General features: G+C 47.4%; 1 protein-coding gene and 1 long non-coding RNA gene across 2 annotated transcripts in view; one reads left to right on the top strand and one right to left on the bottom strand.

Annotated features, from left to right (window-relative positions):
- Window positions 1–21,843, bottom strand: part of CACNA2D3 (calcium voltage-gated channel auxiliary subunit alpha2delta 3) — a 1,156,773-nt gene that overhangs the window by 349,328 nt on the left and 785,602 nt on the right. The window contains exons 19-20 of the mRNA XM_075321303.1: window positions 8,905–8,976; window positions 7,488–7,549 (exon numbers count right to left, since the gene is read on the bottom strand). Of these exons, the coding sequence (XP_075177418.1) occupies window positions 7,488–7,549; window positions 8,905–8,976 (134 nt within the window). The remainder of the gene's footprint in view (window positions 1–7,487; window positions 7,550–8,904; window positions 8,977–21,843) is intronic.
- Window positions 5,580–21,843, top strand: part of LOC142249597 (uncharacterized) — a 94,672-nt gene continuing 78,408 nt past the window's right edge. Inside the window, exon 1 of the long non-coding RNA XR_012725081.1 lies at window positions 5,580–6,221. This is a non-coding gene — a long non-coding RNA (uncharacterized LOC142249597). The remainder of the gene's footprint in view (window positions 6,222–21,843) is intronic.

Raw genomic sequence — 21,843 nt, 5'->3', positions numbered from 1 at the left:
ACTTGAGCTACTAGGAGCAAAGTCTTCTGACCACACGTAGTAGCTTCAGAGGCAAGCATCACTGGAAGATTTCAATGCCAGGTACTTGGATTACTGCACTCTGCATGTCCTGACCTTTGGAGAAAATAAACCACCATTGTTTCATCTCAGCTTGTGCATGTTTTCACTCTGGAGTGCTCAAGGTCCTGTCTGCCTCACCTATAGGAAAAACGAAGGTAAGACTCTCACAACCTCTCACAACTACGCACCTTCCATCGCCTTTAAGCGGGGACAGAACAGTCAGAAGACTGCTTAAGAGCTCAATACCCCGGCTACAGATCCCTAAGAACCCTGTAACTTCCCCTGTAATCTGCCTAGCAACAAGCCTTGTGCACTAGTCTGCCTGCACAGTGCATGCCTGGACAAGCCTAAGGGGAAGCTCTCCCATCTGCCACGTCCTGTGAACACCTCTGCTGCATTGTAAAGGGACAGTTTATGCACCTGCTGTTTCCCTCCTGCTATACTCCTTCTATAGACTTGCAGTACATTATACCCCATTACTGCACATCGCTGCACTGCGAACCCCAAGTTTTACTAAAGACACCTTGGGAATCTCATCAGGGAGTCCTTGCAGAGCTGCACAACGATTTTTGGACCCCTATTCAAAAGTCAAGTTTCTTAAAGAGACAGTACACCTTATATAAAAATGGCCGAAAAAGACCTCGGACAGTTCCCCACTGCTGAAACAGAGCAAATACAATCTGATACTGTCCATTATGAAGCCCAGGAGGCAGAGCCCATGCTTTCAGCAGACCAAGTTGTCCGACCGAAGCGCTCTTCCAAACCCACGATAAAGGCCACTGAAAACTATCACACTATGAAAGATGAGCTATGTGAACACCTGGAAGAACAGTGGGAACGAGTCACCTATTACATGTCAAGACTTGAATCCTCATCAGGTGATGCCGCATGCTTACAAGCCGCTCTGGAACGGCTGAACACAGCTCATGAAAGATACAAGAGACTGTCAACAAGGTACATTACCTTTCTAAAAGACTCTAAAATTGATGAAGCGCTTTCAGACCTGAGCAAGGCAGAAGAGGTGGACAAAGAAAGAGATGCCAAGGTGCAAAATGCCATAGACAAGGCAGAACACCGTATCTCTCACCAGCAAGAAACCAGATCACACCGATCAACCTCATCTAGACGTTCCTCTCGGTCATCCGGGTCATCATCCTCAAGAAGCTCAGCCCTGAGCGACAGGATACTAGAGGCCCGCATAAGAGCAGAGGAATCCAAGGTGAGACGTTCCTTCACAGAAAGAGAAGTAGAGGAAGAAGCCAAAAGTGCAGAAGCGGAGGCTCGGATAAAGATTCTTCAGTCACAGATGGAAGAGGAAGTTGCGCTAGCTAAAGTGAGACTACTTGAGCAAGCATTGATCCAAGGTCCTGATCCAGCTGACTCGCCACCACTGGAAGCAGACAATCCAGTTGATCGCACAAGAGACTATGTACTGAATCAGTTACCTGTAGCAACCCCGGTTTGCAGTACCGTCCAAGCCGACAACACCGAAACCTCCAACTTACCTCTACCAGTGCCAGTGCCACCTAAAGCACCCAAGCAAATTAATAACAGTCACCAAAAGGTGCCCTCTCAAACACAGCCACCACAGCAAGATGGCAACCAAGTGTTTCCTGACCCACTTCCACAGCTCAAGCAGCGGTCATCAGAATCTACAGAGGCTAAACCACAGCTCAACCCTGCAGCAACGTCATTTTACCTGGGAACATCTCATCCATTCATGCCAGGCAGCCCATACGCCCCAGGGGCATCACGAGTCGTCGTGGCAACAAGTGGTGAGAAATCAGATATGTCTGAGTTCGCCAGGTTCATGGTGAGCAGAGAGCTAATCAACACTAGTCTCACGAAATTCGATGATCGTGCAGAGAGCTACAGGGCCTGGAAAGCAACTTTCAAGGCAGCCATCGCAAATCTCAACTTCACTGCGGAACAGGAGCTCGACCTCCTGATCAAGTGGTTGGGCCCAGGCTCTACAAACCGTATCAAGAGCCTCAGAACCGTCTATGTGGGACAAGCAGAAGCAGGTCTCGCTGCTGCATGGCAGAGACTGGAACGCACCTTTGGCAGCGCAGAAGCAATAGAGAAAGCCCTATTCAAGAGACTGCAGGACATCCCAAAGATCAACCTTAAAGAAGTCCACAAGCTTCAAGACCTAAGTGATCTGCTCATGGAGCTGGAGCTCGCCAAAAGAGACCCTCGTCTGTCTGGGCTGTGCTACCTGGATACAGCCCATGGAGTGAACCCAATCGTGGTGAAGCTGCCATACAGTCTGCAGGAGAAATGGGCAACGTCAGTCTCAAGGTACAAAAGAATGAATGACGTCACCTTTCCCCCATTTATTCAGTTCTGCAAGTTCATTGATGAGCAGGCCCAGATGAGGAACGACCCCAGCCTCGACTTCCTAGAGTTCAACACTTCGGCAGCTGCAACATCATCATCATCAAGGTATGAAGGTGCCATACACAAACGCAGAGACATTAAGAACACTGTGAGTGTCAGGAAGACTGAGCTACCATCACCTGCAGCACGCACAGATAAACAGAACACCATCTCATCACGAGATAAGTCTTTCAATCAAGAATGTCCCATCCATAAAAAACCGCATTCACTGAACAAGTGCAGAGGGTTTAGATCTAAAACCCTACAGGAGCGCAAGAAAGTCCTCACAGAGCTTGGGATCTGTTTCAAATGCTGCGCATCACTTGAACACATGGCCAAGGACTGTAAATCCATTGTCAAGTGTGAGGAGTGTCATAGTGAAAAACACGTTTCAGCCATGCACCCAACCCAGCTAGCTAGAGACACACCGGCTGCAGTCACCACCACTCCCACTCCAAGTCATGGCGGGGAGCCCAAGAATCAGACTGACACCACCACAGCCGTCTCCTGCTCATGCTCAGAGGTATGTGGAGAGGGCCAAACACAGAAATGTTGTGCCCGAATATGCCTCATCAAGGTTTATCCTGAGGGACATCCAGAAAAGGCAATGAAGGTGTATGCCATCATAGACGACCAAAGCAACCGGTCCCTAGCAGGAACCAAATTCTTTGAAGCCTTCGGAATTAATGGACCATCAGAACCCTACACCTTGAACACCTGCTCAGGTCGCATTGAGACTAGCGGCAGAAGAGCCCAGGGATTCATTGCTTCTCCTATCAATGGGAAGACTGAAATACCTCTACCAACGCTCGTTGAATGTGACCAAATACCCAGCCACAGGAATGAAATTCCTACCCCAGAAGCTGCATTTCATCAACCACACCTAAGACACCTCGCTAGTGTTATTCCACCTCTGGACAATAACGCAGAGATTCTACTCCTGCTCGGCAGAGACAATCTAAGGGTACACAAGGTGCGACAGCAGTGTAATGGGCCTGACTATGCACCATACGCCCAGAGACTGGACTTGGGATGGGTAGTCATAGGAAATGTGTGCGTTGATCGATCAGAAATTGATTCCTTCAAGACTTATGTGCATGGAGATGGGCGCACAACCTGCTTAAAGCCATGTCCTCATCACTATGAAGTGAAAGAGAAGTCTCCAGACACAATACAGCTACCTGACATCGCTTCTTCTCTGCATATCGACAACTTGGGAAGATCAGTCTTTCTCACAACCAAGGACGACGATAAAGTAGCCTTGTCAGTAGAGGACAGAGAATTCATCGGAATAATGGACTGTGAGTTTTCTAAAGACAAAACCAACCATTGGGTCTCTCCATTACCCTTCCGATCTACCAGGGTAAGACTCCCAAACAACCGAGCTCAAGCTCAGACCAGATTTAACTCTCTTCAGCGTTCTATGAGCAGCAAACCTGAAATGAGAGAACATATTGTTGCCTTTATGGACAAAATATTCCGCAACAACCACGCAGAACCTGCTCCATTCTTGAAGAAGAACGAAGAGTGTTGGTATCTGCCTTCATTCGGTGTATACCACCCACGAAAACCGAATCAAATCAGGGTTGTCTTCGACTCCAGCGCCAAACATGAAGGTGTATCCCTTAACGATGTTCTCCTCACAGGTCCTAACCTAACAAACAACTTGGTAGGAGTATTGCTGAGGTTCAGAAAAGAGCTTGTCGCCATCACTGCCGATATTGAACAGATGTTCCACTGTTTCCTAGTCAGAGAGGACCACCGGAACTTCCTCAGATTTCTGTGGTACAAGGATAATGACACCAATAAAGAGATGGTGGAATATCGTATGAGGGTCCACGTGTTTGGAAACAGCCCTTCACCCGCAGTTGCAACCTATGGTCTCCGGAGAACCGCATTAGAGGGAGAGTCCGAGTATGGAACAGATGCCAGAGGCTTTGTTGAGAAAGACTTTTATGTAGACGATGGGCTCAAATCACTACCCACCGAGGAAGAAGCCATTGATTTGCTCAAAAGGACTCAAGGCATGCTGTCCCAGGCAAAACTCAGGTTACACAAAATTGCTTCCAATAGCCTGACCGTAATGAGAGCCTTTGAGTCGGGTGATCACGCCCCTGGATTCAAGGACATTGACTTGGGGCTAGACAGTCCACCCGTGCAGAGGAGCCTGGGCATCAGATGGGATCTTGCAGCCGACTCCTTCGGATTTCAAGTAAGTTGCTCAGACAAGCCATTCACAAAACGTGGTGTCCTCTCTATAGTGAACAGCTTGTTCGACCCACTGGGATTTGTGGCGCCTATCACTATACAAGGCAAATCCTTGCTGAGACAATTCTCTGAAACCGTCAAGGACTGGGATACCCCACTCCCTTCTGACAAACAGCAAAAACGGGAAGCTTGGAAACAGTCGTTGTGTGGGTTGAACAACATCCACATCTCAAGATGTTATCTCAAAATCTCCCTCACCTCTAGCATAAAGAAGGAACTGCACATCTTCTCAGACTCCTCCACAGAAGCTATAGCAGCAGTTGCATACCTGAAAGTGACAGACCCCAACGGACAAAACTACGTTGGATTTGTATTTGGCAAGGCGAAGCTGGCCCCGAAGCCCGACCATACCATTCCCAGACTGGAACTCTGTGGCACCGTTTTGGCAGTGGAAATTGCCGACTTCATACGACAAGAACTGTGTGTCGAAATAGATGAGGTCCAATACTACACTGACAGTAAGGTCGTTTTAGGTTACATCTACAATCAATCAAGACGATTTTATGTGTACGTCAGTAACCGCATTGAAAGGATCAGGAGATCCTCCAAACCAGAACAATGGCGTTATGTACCATCTGAACTGAATCCAGCAGATCACGCAACTAGACCTATGTCTATAAGTTCTTTTGCTAACTCTTCTTGGCTTACGGGTCCAGAGTTCCTGCTGAGACAGTCAGAAGAAGGTGTCCAGGAAGCCTTCAGCATCCTAGATCCAGACAACGATCCAGATGTCCGAGCTGAAGTCAATACCCTGGCCACCAGTGCAGAAAAAACTTCCAACCTCGGTTGCCAACGTTTTGAACGTTTCTCCAGCTGGATGAGGCTCGTCAGGACCGTCGCTAGGTTAGTGCATATCGCCAGATGCTGTCGTACTGACCTTAAAACCAAAGACTGTCATCGCTGGCATGTCTGCCACAAAGCCCTTTCTGCTGAGGACATCTCCCATAGAGAGCGTCCCTACAGGATGAACGCTACCGGACCTGAACTTTGAGCCATCCTTCTTGTTTTGGACTCAATTGAGCTTGTTTTTGCATTTAACATGCCTTTCCTTTCAGGTTGTATTATGGACTCAATAGTGAAATCCCCAAAGTGAATTTCAGACGGGGAGTGTGCTGTTCTATTTGTCTTAGTTAAAACTGTTATTTAATGTTTTTCATGCCTGTCTCTGCTGCCATCTACTGGTCAGACTTTTCAGCTCCTCTGTTTCTTTTGCTCAGCCCATGGGAGTGTCTGATGACCCTCTTGCATCACTTCCTGGCTTGTCATTCCAGTCAGAGCTTTTGTGAGAGCAACATCCCTTACTTGAGCTACTAGGAGCAAAGTCTTCTGACCACACGTAGTAGCTACAGAGGCAAGCATCACTCGAGATTTCAATGCCAGGTACTTGGATTACTGCACTCTGCATGTCCTGACCTTTGGAGAAAATAAACCACCATTGTTTCATCTCAGCTTGTGCATGTTTTCACTCTGGAGTGCTCAAGGTCCTGTCTGCCCCACCTATAGGAAAAACGAAGGTAAGACTCTCACAACCTCTCACAACTACGCACCTTCCATCGCCTTTAAGTGGGGACAGAACACTATGCACACATGACATCATCAGATGAAAACTTTAGAGGAAAATTATTCATCACCCACAGATCAGATTTCTTCACCGCAGGTATCAGTTTAATCATCACAGTGCCAGTATCACCATGGCGTTACTTTTTATAGTGCTGAATCCGGCTGACGGGTTCTCTTTAAATTTAATTCCCCTTGATTAGTATAAATGCTAAACCATGTATATTACCTATAGTTTGCTCCAACAAGTCAAGATAAAATCTCGTATATTGGTCCAGGCTGTTTTTATTCACATGAGATAATCTACAATTGACCTGTGTTCTCTATGAGAAAGCTGCCGGCAGCCATGTGTGGGACAACACTGCAATCAGCGGTCCAAAATCTGAAATGCTTGATTGACACATTCCCTGACAACCAGTTGTCCGGAGTCCCCATACACAATAGGATATCAGCTGAACCCGCCTATATCAGCAAGTTCAACGGACATAAGACTAATGTGTATTGAGGTCTATGGAGCCCCATTCATCAAGACTAGCACTTAGCGCACCAGTCCTAATGAAGAGTGCACTGGGGTAATTTGCTCCAAAATCATTAAAGGGGGCTTTACACGCTGCGACATCGCTACCGATATATCGTCAGTGTCACAACATTAGTGACGCACATCCGGCGCCGGTAGCGACATCGCAGCGTGTAACACTAATGAGCGACGATCAACAATCGCAAAAACGTCCAAAATGGTTGATCGTTGACACATCGCTACTTTTCATAATATCGTTGGTGGTGCATGCCGCTGGTTGTTCGTCGTCCCTGCGGCAGCACACATCACTGTGTGTGACACCGCAGGAGCGACGATCATCTCCTTACCTGCCTCCACCGGCAATGCGGAAGGAAGGAGGTGGGCGGCATGTTCCAGCCGCTCATCTCCGCCCCTCCTCTGCTATTAGGCGTCTGCTTAGTGACGCCGCAGTGACGTCGCTATGACGCCGAACGCACCTCCCCCTTGAAGGAGGGATTGTTCGGCGGTCACAGCGACGTCGCTTCACAGGTATGTGCGTGTGACGCTGCCGTAGCGATATTGTTCGCTACGGCAGCGATCACTAAATGTCGCACGAACGACGGGGGCGGGTGCTATCGCTAGCGATGTCGTAGCATGTAAAGCACCCTTAAGAGGCGCCAGTCAATCTTTTAAATGAAACATTTTAACAATATTAACATGTTCATACCTAAATGGCGTGCCCTTGATGTCCGTGTAGTAGTAGTCGTTTGTCATCACCAAGACGCGTTTCTTTAACAAAAAGGAAAAAATACAGAGAAAATTCAAGAAATTCATTGGGGGGCATAAATAAATATTTTTGGCTTTCAATTTGTTTTATCTACAAATGTTGAACATATGTCGGCAAAACTGTAGATAATTTAAGCAGATTTGTCACCAAATTTAACAATATAAAATGGTGGCCCAGTGGTTAGCGCTGTACGGTGGTTCAGTGGTTAGCACTGCTGCTATATAGGTAGCTCAGTGGTTAGAGCTGTACAGTGACTCAGTGGTTAGCACTGTTTGTATATAGGTAGCTCAGTGGTTAGAGCTGTACAGTGACTCAGTGGTTAGCACTGTTTGTATATAGGTAGATCAGTGGTTAGCACTGTTTCTATATAGGTAGCTCAGTGGTTAGCACTGTTGCTACATAGGTAGCTCAGTAGTTAGCACTGTACAGGGGCTTAGTGGTTAGCACTGTTGCTATGTAGGTAGATCAGTGGTTAGCGCTGTACAGTGGCTCAATGGCTAGCACTGTTGCTATATAGGTAGCTCAGTAGTTAGCACTGTACAGTGGCTTAGTGGTTAGCAATTTTTTCTATATAGGTAGCTTAGTGGTTAGCGCTGTTGCTATATAGGTAGATCAGTGATTAGCGCTGTACAGTGGCTCAGTGGTTAGCACTATTGCTATATAGGTAGCTCAGTGGTTAGCGCTGTACAGTGGCTCAGTGGTTAGTGCTGTACAGTGGCTCAGTGGTTAGCACTGTTGCTATATAGGTAGCTCAGTAGTTAGTGCTGTACAGTAGCTCAGTAGTTTGCACTGTTGCTATATAGGTAGATCAGTGGTTAGCGCTGTACAGTGGCTCAGTAGTTAGTCCTGTACAGTGGCTCAGTGGTTAGCACTGTTGCTATATAGGTAGCTCAGTAGTTAGTGCTGTACAGTGGCTCAGTGGTTAGCACTGTATAGTGGCTCAGTGGTTAGCACTGTTGCTATATAGGTAGCTCAGTGGTTAGCGCTGTACAGTGGCTCAGTAGTTAGTGCTGTACAGTGGCTCAGTGATTAGCACTGTTGCTATATAGGTAGCTCAGTAGTTAGTGCTGTACAGTGGCTCAGTGGTTAGCACTGTTGCTATATAGGTAGATCAGTGATTAGCGCTGTACAGTGGCTCAGTGGTTAACACTGCAGTCTTGCAGCACTTTGGTCCTGGGTTAAAATCCCCCCAAAGGACGACAACTACACAGAGTTTGTATGTTCTCCATGTCTTACGTGTGACTTCTCTACTTTCCTCCAGTATATTGATTGTGAGCTCCGATGGGGACTATGATGTTGTGTGGGATGTGCTGCAGAATCTGATGGTGCTATGATATCACAGACAGATAGACCTTACCCCTTTGTCCACCGTCTTCTTCACTTCCATGGAAAACTTCCCTGTTTTTCTATTTACCATTGCATTTCTCAGCTACAAAAAAAAAGCAATCTATGATCACATGTGACTTAATAAACTGTGTAAGGAATCTGAGCCGCGATGATTATGTAACAAAAATGTGCAAACTCCAACCATACATTCCGCTGCCAGCGACTAAATCAATCTCAACTCTGCAGAATAGAACCAAGATTGGAAAGGAAACAAGAGATTCTATAACATTTATTGGGGACACCCAAGGAGCGAAGCTGGGACCCTGCTCGGATCCTGTTGATCTTCGTATTATTAGATCACATGCAACTTTCCGACATATTGATCACTAATGTGAGCCGGTGACATCAGCCGTCAGATGTTTTGTCAATAAAGCTATATCGGGGATTTCTAGACAATGGGGGATGCTCAAGAAACATCTTGGAGGTGCTTGGGTGAGGAGCGGAGGAGAGCGGAGGAAAGAAGGAGGGAAACCGAGATTACGTGTGGGGGAGTATCAAAAAATGTGTTCGGAGATATATCAAGGAGGCAAATTTATGGATGGCCTTAGAAGACCAATGAAAATGTTTTTGTGTTAGGTCACCTGTCCCAGCCCACTAGAATTTGTGACCATTTTAAGAATGTATCAATAAATATGTTTTTATGAAGAAGTGGATGCTGGAACCCCCACTTTTTGGCCTTGGAAATCATTCTTAGTAACTTACATTGGATTTGGTGGGGAGTTGTAAGCTGGTCAAAGGATTAGCAAAGGGGTTAGGCAGAGTAGGTAGTGAGGGGAGAGGAGAGGAGGAGGAGTAGTGAGAGGAGAGGAGGAGCAGTAGTGAGGGGAGAGGAGGAGAAGTAGTGAGGGAAAAGGAGGAGTGAGGGGAAAGGAGGAGTGAGGGGAGAGGAGGAGGAGGAATGACGGGAGAGGAGGAGTGAGGGGAGAGGAGGAGTGAGGGGAGAGGAGGAGGAGGAGTGAGGGGAGAGGAGGAGTGAGGGGAGAGGAGGAGTGAGGGGAGAGGAGGAGGAGGAGGAATGAGGGGAGAGGAGGAGTGAGGGGAGAGAAGGAGTGAGGGGAGAGGAGGAGTGAGGGGAGAGGAGGAGTGAGGGGAGAGGAGGAGGAGGAGTGAGGGGAGAGGAGGAGTGAGGGGAGAGGAGGAGGAGGAGTGAGGGGAGCGGAGGAGTGAGGGGAGAGGAGGAGTAGTAGTGAGGGGAGAGGAGGAGGAGTAGTGATGGGAGAGGAGGAGGAGGAGTTAGGGGAGAGGAGGAGGAGTGAGGGGAGAGGAAGAGTAGTGAGGGGAGAGGAGGAGGAGGAGGAGTACTGAGGGGAGAGGAGGAGAAGTAGTGAGGGGAAAGAAGGAGTAGGAGTGAGGGGAGAGGCGGAGGAGTAGTGAGGGGAGAGGAGGAGGAGGAGTGAGGGGAGAGGAGGAGGAGTAGTGAGGGGAGAGGAGAAGGAGTATTGAGGGGAGAGGTGGAGGAGTAGTGAGGCGAGAGGAGAAGGAGTAGGGAGGGGAGAGGAGAAGAAGTAGTGGGGGGAAAGGAGGAGAAGGAGTGAGGGGAGAGGCGGAGGAGGAGTGAGGGGAGAGGAGAAGAAGTAGTGAGGGGAGAGGAGGAGGAGTGAGGGGAGAGGCGGAGGAGTAATGGGTAGAGATGAGGAGGAGGGGAGAGGAGGAGGAGGAGTGAGGGCAGAGGAGGAGAAGGAGTGAGTGGAAAAGAGGTGGATGAGTAGTGTCGGGAGAGATGGAGGAGCTGTGAAGGAAGAGGCAGAGGAGTAGTGAGGAGAGAGGAGGAGTTGTGAGGGGAGAGAAGGAGGAGCAGCAAAATTTCAAAATTTTGGAGATCTTTTGGACTTTTTTTTTAAGAAAAATGCCTGTTACCTGGTTACAATCAAAAGAATTTAAATACACAGAAAAGAAAACTACCACTACTACTACTACTACTAATAATAATAATAATAATAATAATAATAATAATAATACAAAAAAGTAAACAATTACCATCCTCTTAAATGTATAGAAAAACTAAACTCAACAATAATATAAGAGGTGTGCACATTGTTTCCACTATAGCCTTAAACAAGAAAACAAAACAAAACAATTGTCTTTCTTCAGCTGGACGCTCCCCAAACACAGATATAATTTGTATACAATAGTCTATTCACACACTTTATTCAAACGCAACCTGGCTCCAAAGGGTCTATAAAAAGGGACCCTGCAGCCGACATTCTGCGTTTACGCTGCGTCTGCACTCCGCTGAATAAGCCTTCACCGTAAATGTTTCTCCCATTCACACACGAGATCAATGGCCGTTTATTAGCATTGCTTTGCCGGGCTATTACGAGTCTGCGCCTTCCCTCACACCTATAATTTTTGGAGTTTCATAATATTTTATGTGCGAGTGCTTAATTATGGACGCCAGCACCGTCATTAAAACAGCATGAGAAGCTTTTTGAAATCATCAATTAGAGACACATTGTGTAATGCAATTTTGCAGTACAAAGGGGAAAGTAGTAAAAGGCTGAACGTGAGAGGAGCAGAGCCGGGTTTCGGCTAGTGCCGAATAAACACAGACGGCCTTTGTCAACACCAAGAAGTGAGTTTTCAGCGGTGGATGAACCTGTGTTCCCCGCACAACACAAGCCACTTTATGTGCCTTATTTTCAGATTTCGGGTGTAAAGCTCGAGTGTGGTTGGTGTTTAGGGGAAAAGTGAGCGCAATCCTGGCAGCGGCCCATTATGTATGCCTGAAGACCGTGACAAAGGACAATCAGCCCAGCTACATCCTTATAAACTTTCGTTAAGGGTGAAAAGTTTTCGTCATGATCGGTGGATTTTTGGCATTAAAATTCAACATTCAATTTTCCTCTACAGTGTATAGGGCTGTGCCTAAGCATGGAGCCCGAATAATCAGCCTGAGAAGAGCATGGTAGTGCTCCACGCACATCTGGACCATAAAGAGACGAGCCTCCGGACCCCGGGTCTCCAAACAATCCAGGGAAGCGTGAAACAGACTGATTGTTCTGTTTTGCTAATGTTCTACACATTAGAATGAAAATCATTCTTGGAACATGTGGTTAGCTTCATCGAAAAAGTTAAAGAGGATTCGTAACTTAAAGAGAACTGTTCCCATATAAATAACACAATGCCTGACCCCACTGCAGTAAGGGTGTACAAAATAACATTTATCTACACTGTGTGCAGAATTATTAGGCAAATGAATATTGTGATCACATGATACTTTTTATACATGTCGTCCTACTCCAAGCTGTATAGGCTGAGAGCCAACTACCAATGATATAAATCCGGTGCTGTGCCTCTCTGTAATGAGGAGGGGTGCGGTGTAATGACATCAACACCCTATATAAGGGGGGCTTAATTATTAGGCAACTTCCTTTCCTTTGGCAAAATGGGTCAGAAGAGAGAATTGACGGGCTCTGAAAAGTCCATATTGTGAGATGTCTTGCAGAGGGATGCAGCAGTCTTGAAATTGCCAAACTTTTGAAGTGTGGTCACCGAACAATCAAGCGTTTCATGGCAAATAGCCAACAGGGTCGCAAGAAGCGTGCTGGGCAAAAAAGGCACAAAATAACTGCCCATGAATTGAGGAAAATCAAGCATGAAGCTGCCAAGATGCCATTTGCCACCAGTTTGGCCATAATTCAGAGCTGCAACATTACTTGGTTATCAGAAAGCACAAGGTGTGCCATACTCAGGGACAGGCCAAGGTAAGGAAGGCTGAAAACCACCACCTCTGACCAAGAAACATGAGATAAAACCTCAAGACTGGGCCAAGACATATCTGAAGACTGATTCTTCACAGGTTTTATGGACTGATGAAATGAGAGTGACTCTTGATGGGCAGATGGATGGGCCAGAGGCTGGATTAGTAAAGGGCAGAGAGCTCCACTCCGACTCAGACGCCAGCAAGGTGGAGGTGGGCACTGGTATGGGCTGGGATCATCAAAGATCAACTTGTGGGACCTTTTCGGGTTGAGGATGGAGTGAAGTTCAACTCCCAGACCTGCTGCCAGTTTCTGGAAGACAACTTCTTCAAGCAGTGGTACAGGAAGAAGTTGGTATCGTGCAAGAAAAACATGATTTTCATGCAGGACAATGCTCCATCACATGCATCCAACTACTCCACAGCGTGGCTGGCCAGTAAAGGTCTAAGAGATGAAAAAATAATGACATGGCCCCCTTGTTCACCTGATCTGAACCCCATAGAGAACCTGTGGTCCCTCATAAAATGTGAGATCTACAGGAAGGGAAAACAGTCCACCTCTGGGAGCAGTGTCTGGAGGCTGTGGTGGCTGGAGGCTGTGGTGTCTGGAGGCTGTGGTGGCTGCTGCACGCAATGTGGATCGTAAACAGATCAAGCAATGACAGAATCTATGGATGGTCGCTGCTGAGTGTCATTAGACAGAAAGGGGGCGATATTGGGCACTCATTTTTTGGGTTTTGTTTTTGCATGTCAGAAATGTTTATTTCTAAATTTTGTGCAGTTATATTGGTTTACCTTGTGAAAATAAACAAGTGAGATGGGAATAGATTTGGTTTTTATTAAGTTGCCTAATAATTCTGCACAGTAATAGTTACCTGCACAAACAGATCCTCCTAAGATAGCCAAATCTAAAAAAAAACCCTCCAACTGCCAAAAATATTAAGCTTTGATGTTTATGAGTCTTTTGGGCTGATTGAGAACATAGTTGTTGATCAATAATAAAAAAAATCCTCTAAAATACAACTTGCCTAATAATTCTGCACACGGTGTAGATGTCTAGAAAGTAATATTGGGGGGAATTTACTAAGCAAAATGCTCTATAATTTTGCTGAAATGTGTGACAAAACTCCATCATACATGTCTTCCACTACATTTTTTTTTTATGTATTTTAGACACTTTATTTTTTTACTCACTTCAAAAGAGGTGAGTCTTAGGGGCACTTTGCACACTACGATATCGCAGCTGCGATGCCGGTGGGGTCAAATCGAAAGTGACGCACATCCGGCGTCGCTGTCGACATCGGAGTGTGTAAAGCATTTTTGATACGATTAACAAGCGCAAAAGCGTCGTAATCGTATCATCGGTGTAGTGTCGGTCATTTCCATGAATTAGGAATGACCGATGTTACGATGTTGTTGCTCGTTCCTGCGGCAGCACACATCGCTGTGTATGACACAGCAGGAGCGAGGAACATCTCCTACCTGCCTCCACCGGCAATGCGGAAGGAAGGAGGTGGGCGGGATGTTTACGTCCCGCTCATCTCCGCCCCTCCGCTTCTATTGGCCGCCTGCCGTGTGATGTCGCTATGACGCCGCACGACCTGCCCCCTTAGGAAGGAGGCGGGTCAACGGCCAGAGCGACGTCGCAGGGCAGGTGAGTGCATGTGAAGCTGCCGTAGCGATAATGTTCGCTACGCCAGCTATCACCATGATATCGCAGCTGCGATGGGGGCGGGGACTATCGCACTCGGCATCGCAAGTATTGGCTTGCGATGTTGTACTGTGCAAAGGGCCCCTTAGTAGCAAAGAAAAACAAGTTCATGGGAAAGGACAATGCACCAAAAAAGCGCCAAAATTTTGCAAAAGGAGAGCAAAATCACGCAAAAGGACAAAGCCACAAAATAACACCAATATTTTGCCAAAGGGGAGCAACTTCATGGAACAGGACAATGCCCCAAAATAGTGCCAATGTTTTACCAAAGGAGATCGATTTCATGCAAATGTACAATGCACCAAAATAGCACCATTTTTTTTGCCAATTGTTAGCAATTTCACGCAAAAAGGACGCTGCCCAAAAAAGCACCAATGTTTTGCCAAAGGGGGGCAACTTCATGCCACACGACAATGCACCAAAACAGTGCCAACATTTTGCCAAAGAGGAGCAACTTAGTGCAGCAGCACAATGCCCAAAATAGCGACAACGTTTTGCCAATGGTTAGCAATTTCACGCAAAAGGGCGATGTCCAAAAGAGCACCAATGTTTTGCCAAAGGGGGCAACTTCATGCCACACGACAATGCACCAAAACAGTGCCAACATTTTGCCAAAGAGGAGCAACTTAGTGCAGCAGCACAATGCCCAAAATAGCGACAACGTTTTGCCAATGGTTAGCAATTTCACGCAAAAGGGCGATGTCCAAAAGAGCACCAATGTTTTGCCAAAAAGTGGCAACTTCATGCAACAGGACAATGCACCAAAATAACGCCAATGTTTTGCCAGAGAGGAGCAATTTCATGTAACAGGACAATGTCCCAAAATAGTGATAAAGTTTTGCCAAAGGTTAGCAATTTCATGCAAAAGGACAATGCATCAAAATTGTGGCAACATTTTGTAAAAGGCGAGCAACTTCATTCAACAGGATAATGTCCCAAAATAGCGCCAACATTTTGCCAAATAGGGGCAACTTCGTGCAGCAGGACAATGCCCCAAAATAGTGCCAACGTTTTGCCAAAGGGGATCAACTTCATGCCACAGGTTAATGCCTCTAAATAGCGACAACATTTTGCCAGAGGCAAGCAACTTTATGCAACAGGTCAGTGCACCAAAACTGTGCAAACTTTTTGCCAAAGGAGAGTAATTTCTTGCAGATGGGCGATGCCCCCAAATAGCGCCAACATTGTGGACAAACCTTTTGGCACAAAGTCAACTAATAGGTTGTATACATTTACACTAGAGAGTCTAAAGATACAATGAAAATTTATTAACAAAAATTTGAACAATCTAGTGCGTTGAAATATTGTCTTGTCTAAAAATTAGACAGTTTTAGTAAATCTGCTCCAGTTCCTTAAAATGTTGAAGCTATTTAGAATTTATTTTTAAAAGCTTCCATAGGGGACATCACATTAGAGATACACATTGACTTTCTGAATTGTTCACTAAAGGCCGCTTATGAGATATCGTTGGGGGTCAGGGAATTCGTGACGCACATCTGGCCTCGTTAGCGACGTCGTTGTGTGTGACACATACAAGCGACCGCTAACGATCAAAAATACTCACCTTATCGTTGATCGGTGACACGCTGTCCAGTTCCCAAATATCGCTGCTGTTGCAGGACGCAGGTTGTTTGTCGCTCCTGCGGCAGCACACATCGCTACGTGTGACACCTCAGGAACGAGGAACCTCACCTTACCTGCGGCTGCCGGCAATGAGGAAGGAAGGAGGTGGGCGGGATGTTCACCCCGCTCATCTCTGCCCCTCCGCTTCTATTGGGTGGCCGCTTAGTGACGTCGCTGTGACGCCGAACGAACCGCCCCCTTAGAAAGGAGGCGGTTCGCCGGTCACAGCAACGTCGCTAGGCAGGTAAGTATGTGTGACGGGTCTGAGCGATGTTGTGCGCCACGGGCAGCGATTTGCCCATGACGCACAACCGACGGGGGCGGGTATGCGCGCTAGCGAGATCGCAGCATGTAACGCGGCCTTTAGGCTGTGCATATCAGGTCTGGGATTTTAACAGGTAAAATAAATGGAAGCTAACACACAGAGACTTGTCAATTGATCAATATACAGTCTCAAATTGGTTTCCGAGACCAGAAGTGACAACATAGATGCATTCACAATACAGAGCCTTATCTGTGTTTCTACAGTAGCGTATAATGTGTTATTTATGCTTCCGGCAGCACAGTACAGCCGGCATCACTTGTTATACAAGCTAATGGTGGTGAAATGGCTCCGATGACTCTGCTCCACACTACACTGCACAGGCTACAGTAGGAGGCAGAAAATGGAACTAGGTTAATATAACCGTCATTTTCTGGTAATAAATTCCCTTTAATCAATGTCATGCAGCTCTTAATCTCTTTTTGAACCTCTTTATTTTAATTTGTAGGTGTTCTTTTTGGTAGTCTACCAGCCATATCACACTCCCTTCTATGTGACTACTATTTAAAGAGGTTACCTGGGACTTTGGGGCAAAGAATGTAATGGCAGTTAGTTGTTAGGCACTTGACTGTTCTGCCCTGGTTACATAACGCTCTTGTTGGTGATGCTATTACTTCCGGTAGCATCATGTCGACAGACCACCTCCTTCTCTATCGCTCTGCTCTGTTGATGGGGCATCACTGTGGATGGACTATTAATGGACAGCCAGCTCCCTGCTTCCTAACTGCGGAGAGCCAGCTGTCTATCAGAATGATGTAGACAGGGACAACCTGATAGAGCAGAAGAGAAGAGAAAGAGCTGATCTGTCGACGTCTTGTTAAATGAACTAGAATGACGAAATAAGTTTGTTACTAATAGAAAATACTCAATTTAGAATATATAGCTTTAGAGGCGTTCTAAGGTTTAGAAAAAATAAAGTATTTTTCCAGAAAAGTGGGGACTCTTGTCCTATCCTGAGTTTGGTTTGGGTTTGTTATAAGCTTTCTTGGTACCTGGAAAGGAGTTTCAGAATCTTCTCCATCATCCTCTGTCTATTCAGTTCATGATCTATCTACAGTTAGGTCCAGAAATATTTGGCCAGTGACACAATTTTGGCGAGTTGGGCTCTGCATGCCACCACATTGGATTTGAAATGAAACCTCTACAACAGAATTCAAGTGCAGATTGTAACGTTTAATTTGAAGGTTTGAACAAAAATATCTGATAGAAATTGTAGGAATTGTCACATTTCTTTACAAACACTCCACATTTTAGGAGGTCAAAAGTAATTGGACAAATAAACCAAACCCAAACAAAATATTTTTATTTTCAATATTTTGTTGCGAATCCTTTGGAGGCAATAACTGCCTTAAGTCTGGAACCCATGGACATCACCAAACGCTGGGTTTCCTCCTTCTCAATGCTTTGCCAGGCCTTTACAGCCGCAGCCTTCAGGTCTTGCTTGTTTGTGGGTCTTTCCGTCTTAAGTCTGGATTTCAGCAAGTGAAATGCATGCTCAATTGGGTTAAGATCTGGTGATTGACTTGGCCATTGCAGAATGTTCCACTTTTTTGCACTCATGAACTCCTGGGTAGCTTTGGCTGTATGCTTGGGGTCATTGTCCATCTGTACTATGAAGCGCCGTCCGATCAACTTTGCGGCATTTGGCTGAATCTGGGCTGAAAGTATATCCCGGTACACTTCAGAATTCATCCGGCTACTCTTGTCTGCTGTTATGTCATCAATAACACAAGTGACCCAGTGCCATTGAAAGCCATGCATGCCCATACCATCACGTTGCCTCCACCATGTTTTACAGAGGATGTGGTGTGCCTTGGATCATGTGCCGTTCCCTTTGTTCTCCAAACTTTTTTCTTCCCATCATTCTGGTACAGGTTGATCTTTGTCTCATCTGTCCATAGAATACTTTTCCAGAACTGAGCTGGCTTCATGAGGTGTTTTTCAGAAAATTTAAGTCTGGCCTGTCTATTTTTGGAATTGATGAATGGTTTGCATCTAGATGTGAACCCTTTGTATTTACTTTCATGGAGTCTTCTCTTTACTGTTGACTTAGAGACAGATACACCTACTTCACTGAGAGTGTTCTGGACTTCAGTTGATGTTGTGAACGGGTTCTTCTTCACCAAAGAAAGTATGCGGCGATCATCCACCACTGTTGTCATCCGTGGACGCCCAGGCCTTTTTGCGTTCCCAAGCTCACCAGTTAATTCCTTTTTTCTCAGAATGTACCCGACTGTTGATTTTGCTACTCCAAGCATGTCTGCTATCTCTCTGATGGATTTTTTCTTTTTTTTCAGCCTCAGGATGTTCTGCTTCACCTCAATTGAGAGTTCCTTAGACCGCATGTTGTCTGGTCACAGCAACAGCTTCCAAATGCAAAACCACACACCTGTAATCAACCCCAGACCTTTTAAATACTTCATTGATTACAGGTTAACGAGGGAGACGCCTACAGAGTTAATTGCAGCCCTTAGAGTCCCTTGTCCAATTACTTTTGGTCCCTTGAAAAAGAGGAGGCTATGCATTACAGAGCTATGATTCCTAAACCCTTTTTCCGATTTGGATGTGAAAACTCTCATATTGCAGCTGGGAGTGTGCACTTTCAGCCTATATTATATATATAATTGTATTTCTGAACATGTTTTTGTAAACAGCTAAAATAACAAAACTTGTGTCACTGTCCAAAAATTTCTGGACCTAACTGTAGTAAATGGACATATATTCCCCGCTATTTTCCCATCAAACCTTAGTACACTAACATATACCGTACTTCCACATTTTTATTTAACCCAATAATGTTCCATGTTCTGAAAAATTACATTGTAAGCAGCCCCTCCTCTGCCTAATCCACCTCCGCCTACCCCATCTCCATCTACCCCTCCTCCATCTACCCCTCCTCCGCCTACCCCTCCTCTGCCTACCCCTCCTCTGCCTACCCCTCCTCTGCCTACCCCACCTCTGCCTAATCCACCTCCACCTAATCCACCTCCACCTACCCACCTCCGCCTACCCCTCCTCCACCTACCTCTTCTCTGCCTAATCCACCTCCACCTACCCCATCTCCACCTACCCACCTCCGCCTACCCCATCTCCACCTACCAACCTCCGCCTACCCCTCCTCCACCTACCCCTCCTCTGCCTACCCCTCCTCCGCCTAATCCACCTCCACCTACTTCACCTCCACCTACCCACCTTTGCCTACTGTGGCGCCCCAGGACCTGGTCGCCACAACAGCATTGCCCCTCCAAAGGGTTAATGCTGAGCCTGGAGGTAATTGGGGGAATCATTGGCCAGTAAGTTCAACATCCAACGCAGTTTATCCCTCAGGCCAGCAGGGGGAGCTCTGAACCTGGAGTTCCAGGGAGTATTCCTCAAGTCTGACCTGAGGGAGGAGTTAGTGTTCAGTCTGTGTAGAGAGAGCAGAGAGTGCAGACGCAGAGTGTGCTGTCCTGTGGAACTGGGACCTGGAGCTAGAATAGCTTGGCCCAGTGAAGCAAGATTTGCAGAGAGGCATAGAAGAGATTCAGACATCGGAGTCTGTGGTTGCCAGGGTATAAAATCCTTCCCTGGTGGCCGAATCCGGAGGGCAGGAGAGCTGCAAGCCCCCTGGACCATCAGCAATCTGAAGGTACAGCTGCATTCCAAGGGCCCGGTGTGGACTCCAGCAGAGAAGCACCCGAGAAGGCCTGCGCAGCCTACCACACAGAAAAAGGGACGAACAACCGGTCCCAGCAGCAAGAGGGCCATTGCTAAATTCAGAGTGCAGGGTCCCGTAGAAGAAAAGAAAGAGCAGGGAGTAGGCCTCATACTCAACTGGCTAAAGAGATCACCCCCAGGCACTTCCAGGCCGCCCGGATCATCTTTACCACCTGTGACGGTCTCCCAGGACTAAACTGTTGCCAAATAAAAGAGGAGAAGGTAAAGAGACTACTGTTTGTGCCTGTTTCTTTCACTGCCTGTCGGCTCTGCACCGTATTATTCACACAACATCACACCATAGACTCTCACGAGCACCAACTGTTGCCCCGGGGTACCGCTCCACCTGTGGGGAGCAGGACCATCCAAGCTGCCATTCCATCAGCCCCGGAGGCCCCATACAGCAGCGGCGGCTTAATAGCCGCAAACCACAGGTGGCGTCACGAAAATACAAACTTTAATCAACCCCACTGAAGCCATATTAATTGACTCCCGCCAGGGTCATGGAGTCGGGCCCCGCCACCACTGACGACCCCCGGACTAGTCCGGCCCGGCACCGGGTGTCCCATAGCCCTGGGGTGGGCGAGTCAACTTTGGCGTCACGAACAGGATTTCGTGCCCGGTCCCACCGGGTACTGTGCGCCTGCAGAAACTGTGCTTAAAAGACTGTGTTACTGTTTGAAAACTGCCACCGCCATTAGCCTCGCTGAGCGCAGGAAGAAGGGGGGCGTGCCTGACAAAGAGCGCGAAGGGAGCGCGCCATCAGAGCAGAGCGCCGTTAACCCCGCGCGACCCGGAAGACATTTTGAAAAGTGAACGGAGCCTGGTAAGGTTCACTAAGGGGGAGGAAGATGTCCGACTCAGAGGGAGAGCAGGTGGCTGCCATAGCCCGAGACGCCGCGGCACCAGCCGAAGCAATCCCAGTCGCCGTCGCCCCAGCCCCCGCTGTAGCGCCGGTAATGCCGATCACAATGCCGTACATCCCGGGAGCAGAATGGCTGCCGCAGTACTCCGGGGAGTCCCATACCTTGAGCGACTTCAGAGAAAGCCTGCACAGCTTGTTCCGGGTGTATCCGCTGACTGAGAGCCAGAAGGTGGGCATATTAATGGGGCAGCTAGCCGGCGCGGCCCAGCGTGAAGTGAAATCCTGGCCTGATACAGATAAAGGGACAGCAACCCAGATACTGGCCAAGTTAAAGAGTACTTTTGACACCCGCACCGCAGCAGAAAAAAAGATGAGATTCTTTGGGTGCAAACAACGGGCCACAGACAGCATAAGGGACTATGCCTTAAACCTGCAGGAGGCCCTGAGAGCAATTAAACAGGTGGACCCAGAGAGTGTACGTGAAGAAGAAAAACTCCTAACTGAGCAGTTCATAGAGGGGCTCCTGCCAGATGCCCACAGGACCCAGCTGCGTATCATGGTCCTGCAGAACCCTGCTCTGGACTTTGCAAAGTTTAAGGACCAGGCCATCCGGGTACTGAGAGAATCTACACCGAATGACCCAGTACCCCTCCGGCCTCTTGCTATCACGTACCCCGGGGTGGTGCCTGCAACACGAGCCGCTGCAGGGGCTGAGGCGCAGTCCCTGGATAAGGATCCCACTGCAGAGCTCAGACAGCAGGTTCGGGAGCTGACCAAAACTGTAGCTGCCCTTGCTAGGACCGTGCAGTCTCTACAAGTGACCCCATCACCTGCAAGAATCGAGTTGGCCTCCAGCCCAGATGACGTCCCATGGATGCGACAAAGGAGGATTCCGACGACCCGAGGAAAAGACACAGACCGGTATGATTCGACGGGACAACCGATCTGCCGCCGCTGCAGCCAGGCGGGCCATATTGCAAGACACTGTCCTTT

This window comes from Anomaloglossus baeobatrachus, chromosome 8 (genome assembly GCF_048569485.1).
Source record: "Anomaloglossus baeobatrachus isolate aAnoBae1 chromosome 8, aAnoBae1.hap1, whole genome shotgun sequence".
NCBI classification, from domain to species: Eukaryota; Metazoa; Chordata; class Amphibia; order Anura; family Aromobatidae; genus Anomaloglossus; species Anomaloglossus baeobatrachus.
Note: the sequence above shows the minus strand (reverse complement) of the source record. Positions and strands in the feature narration are given on the sequence as shown.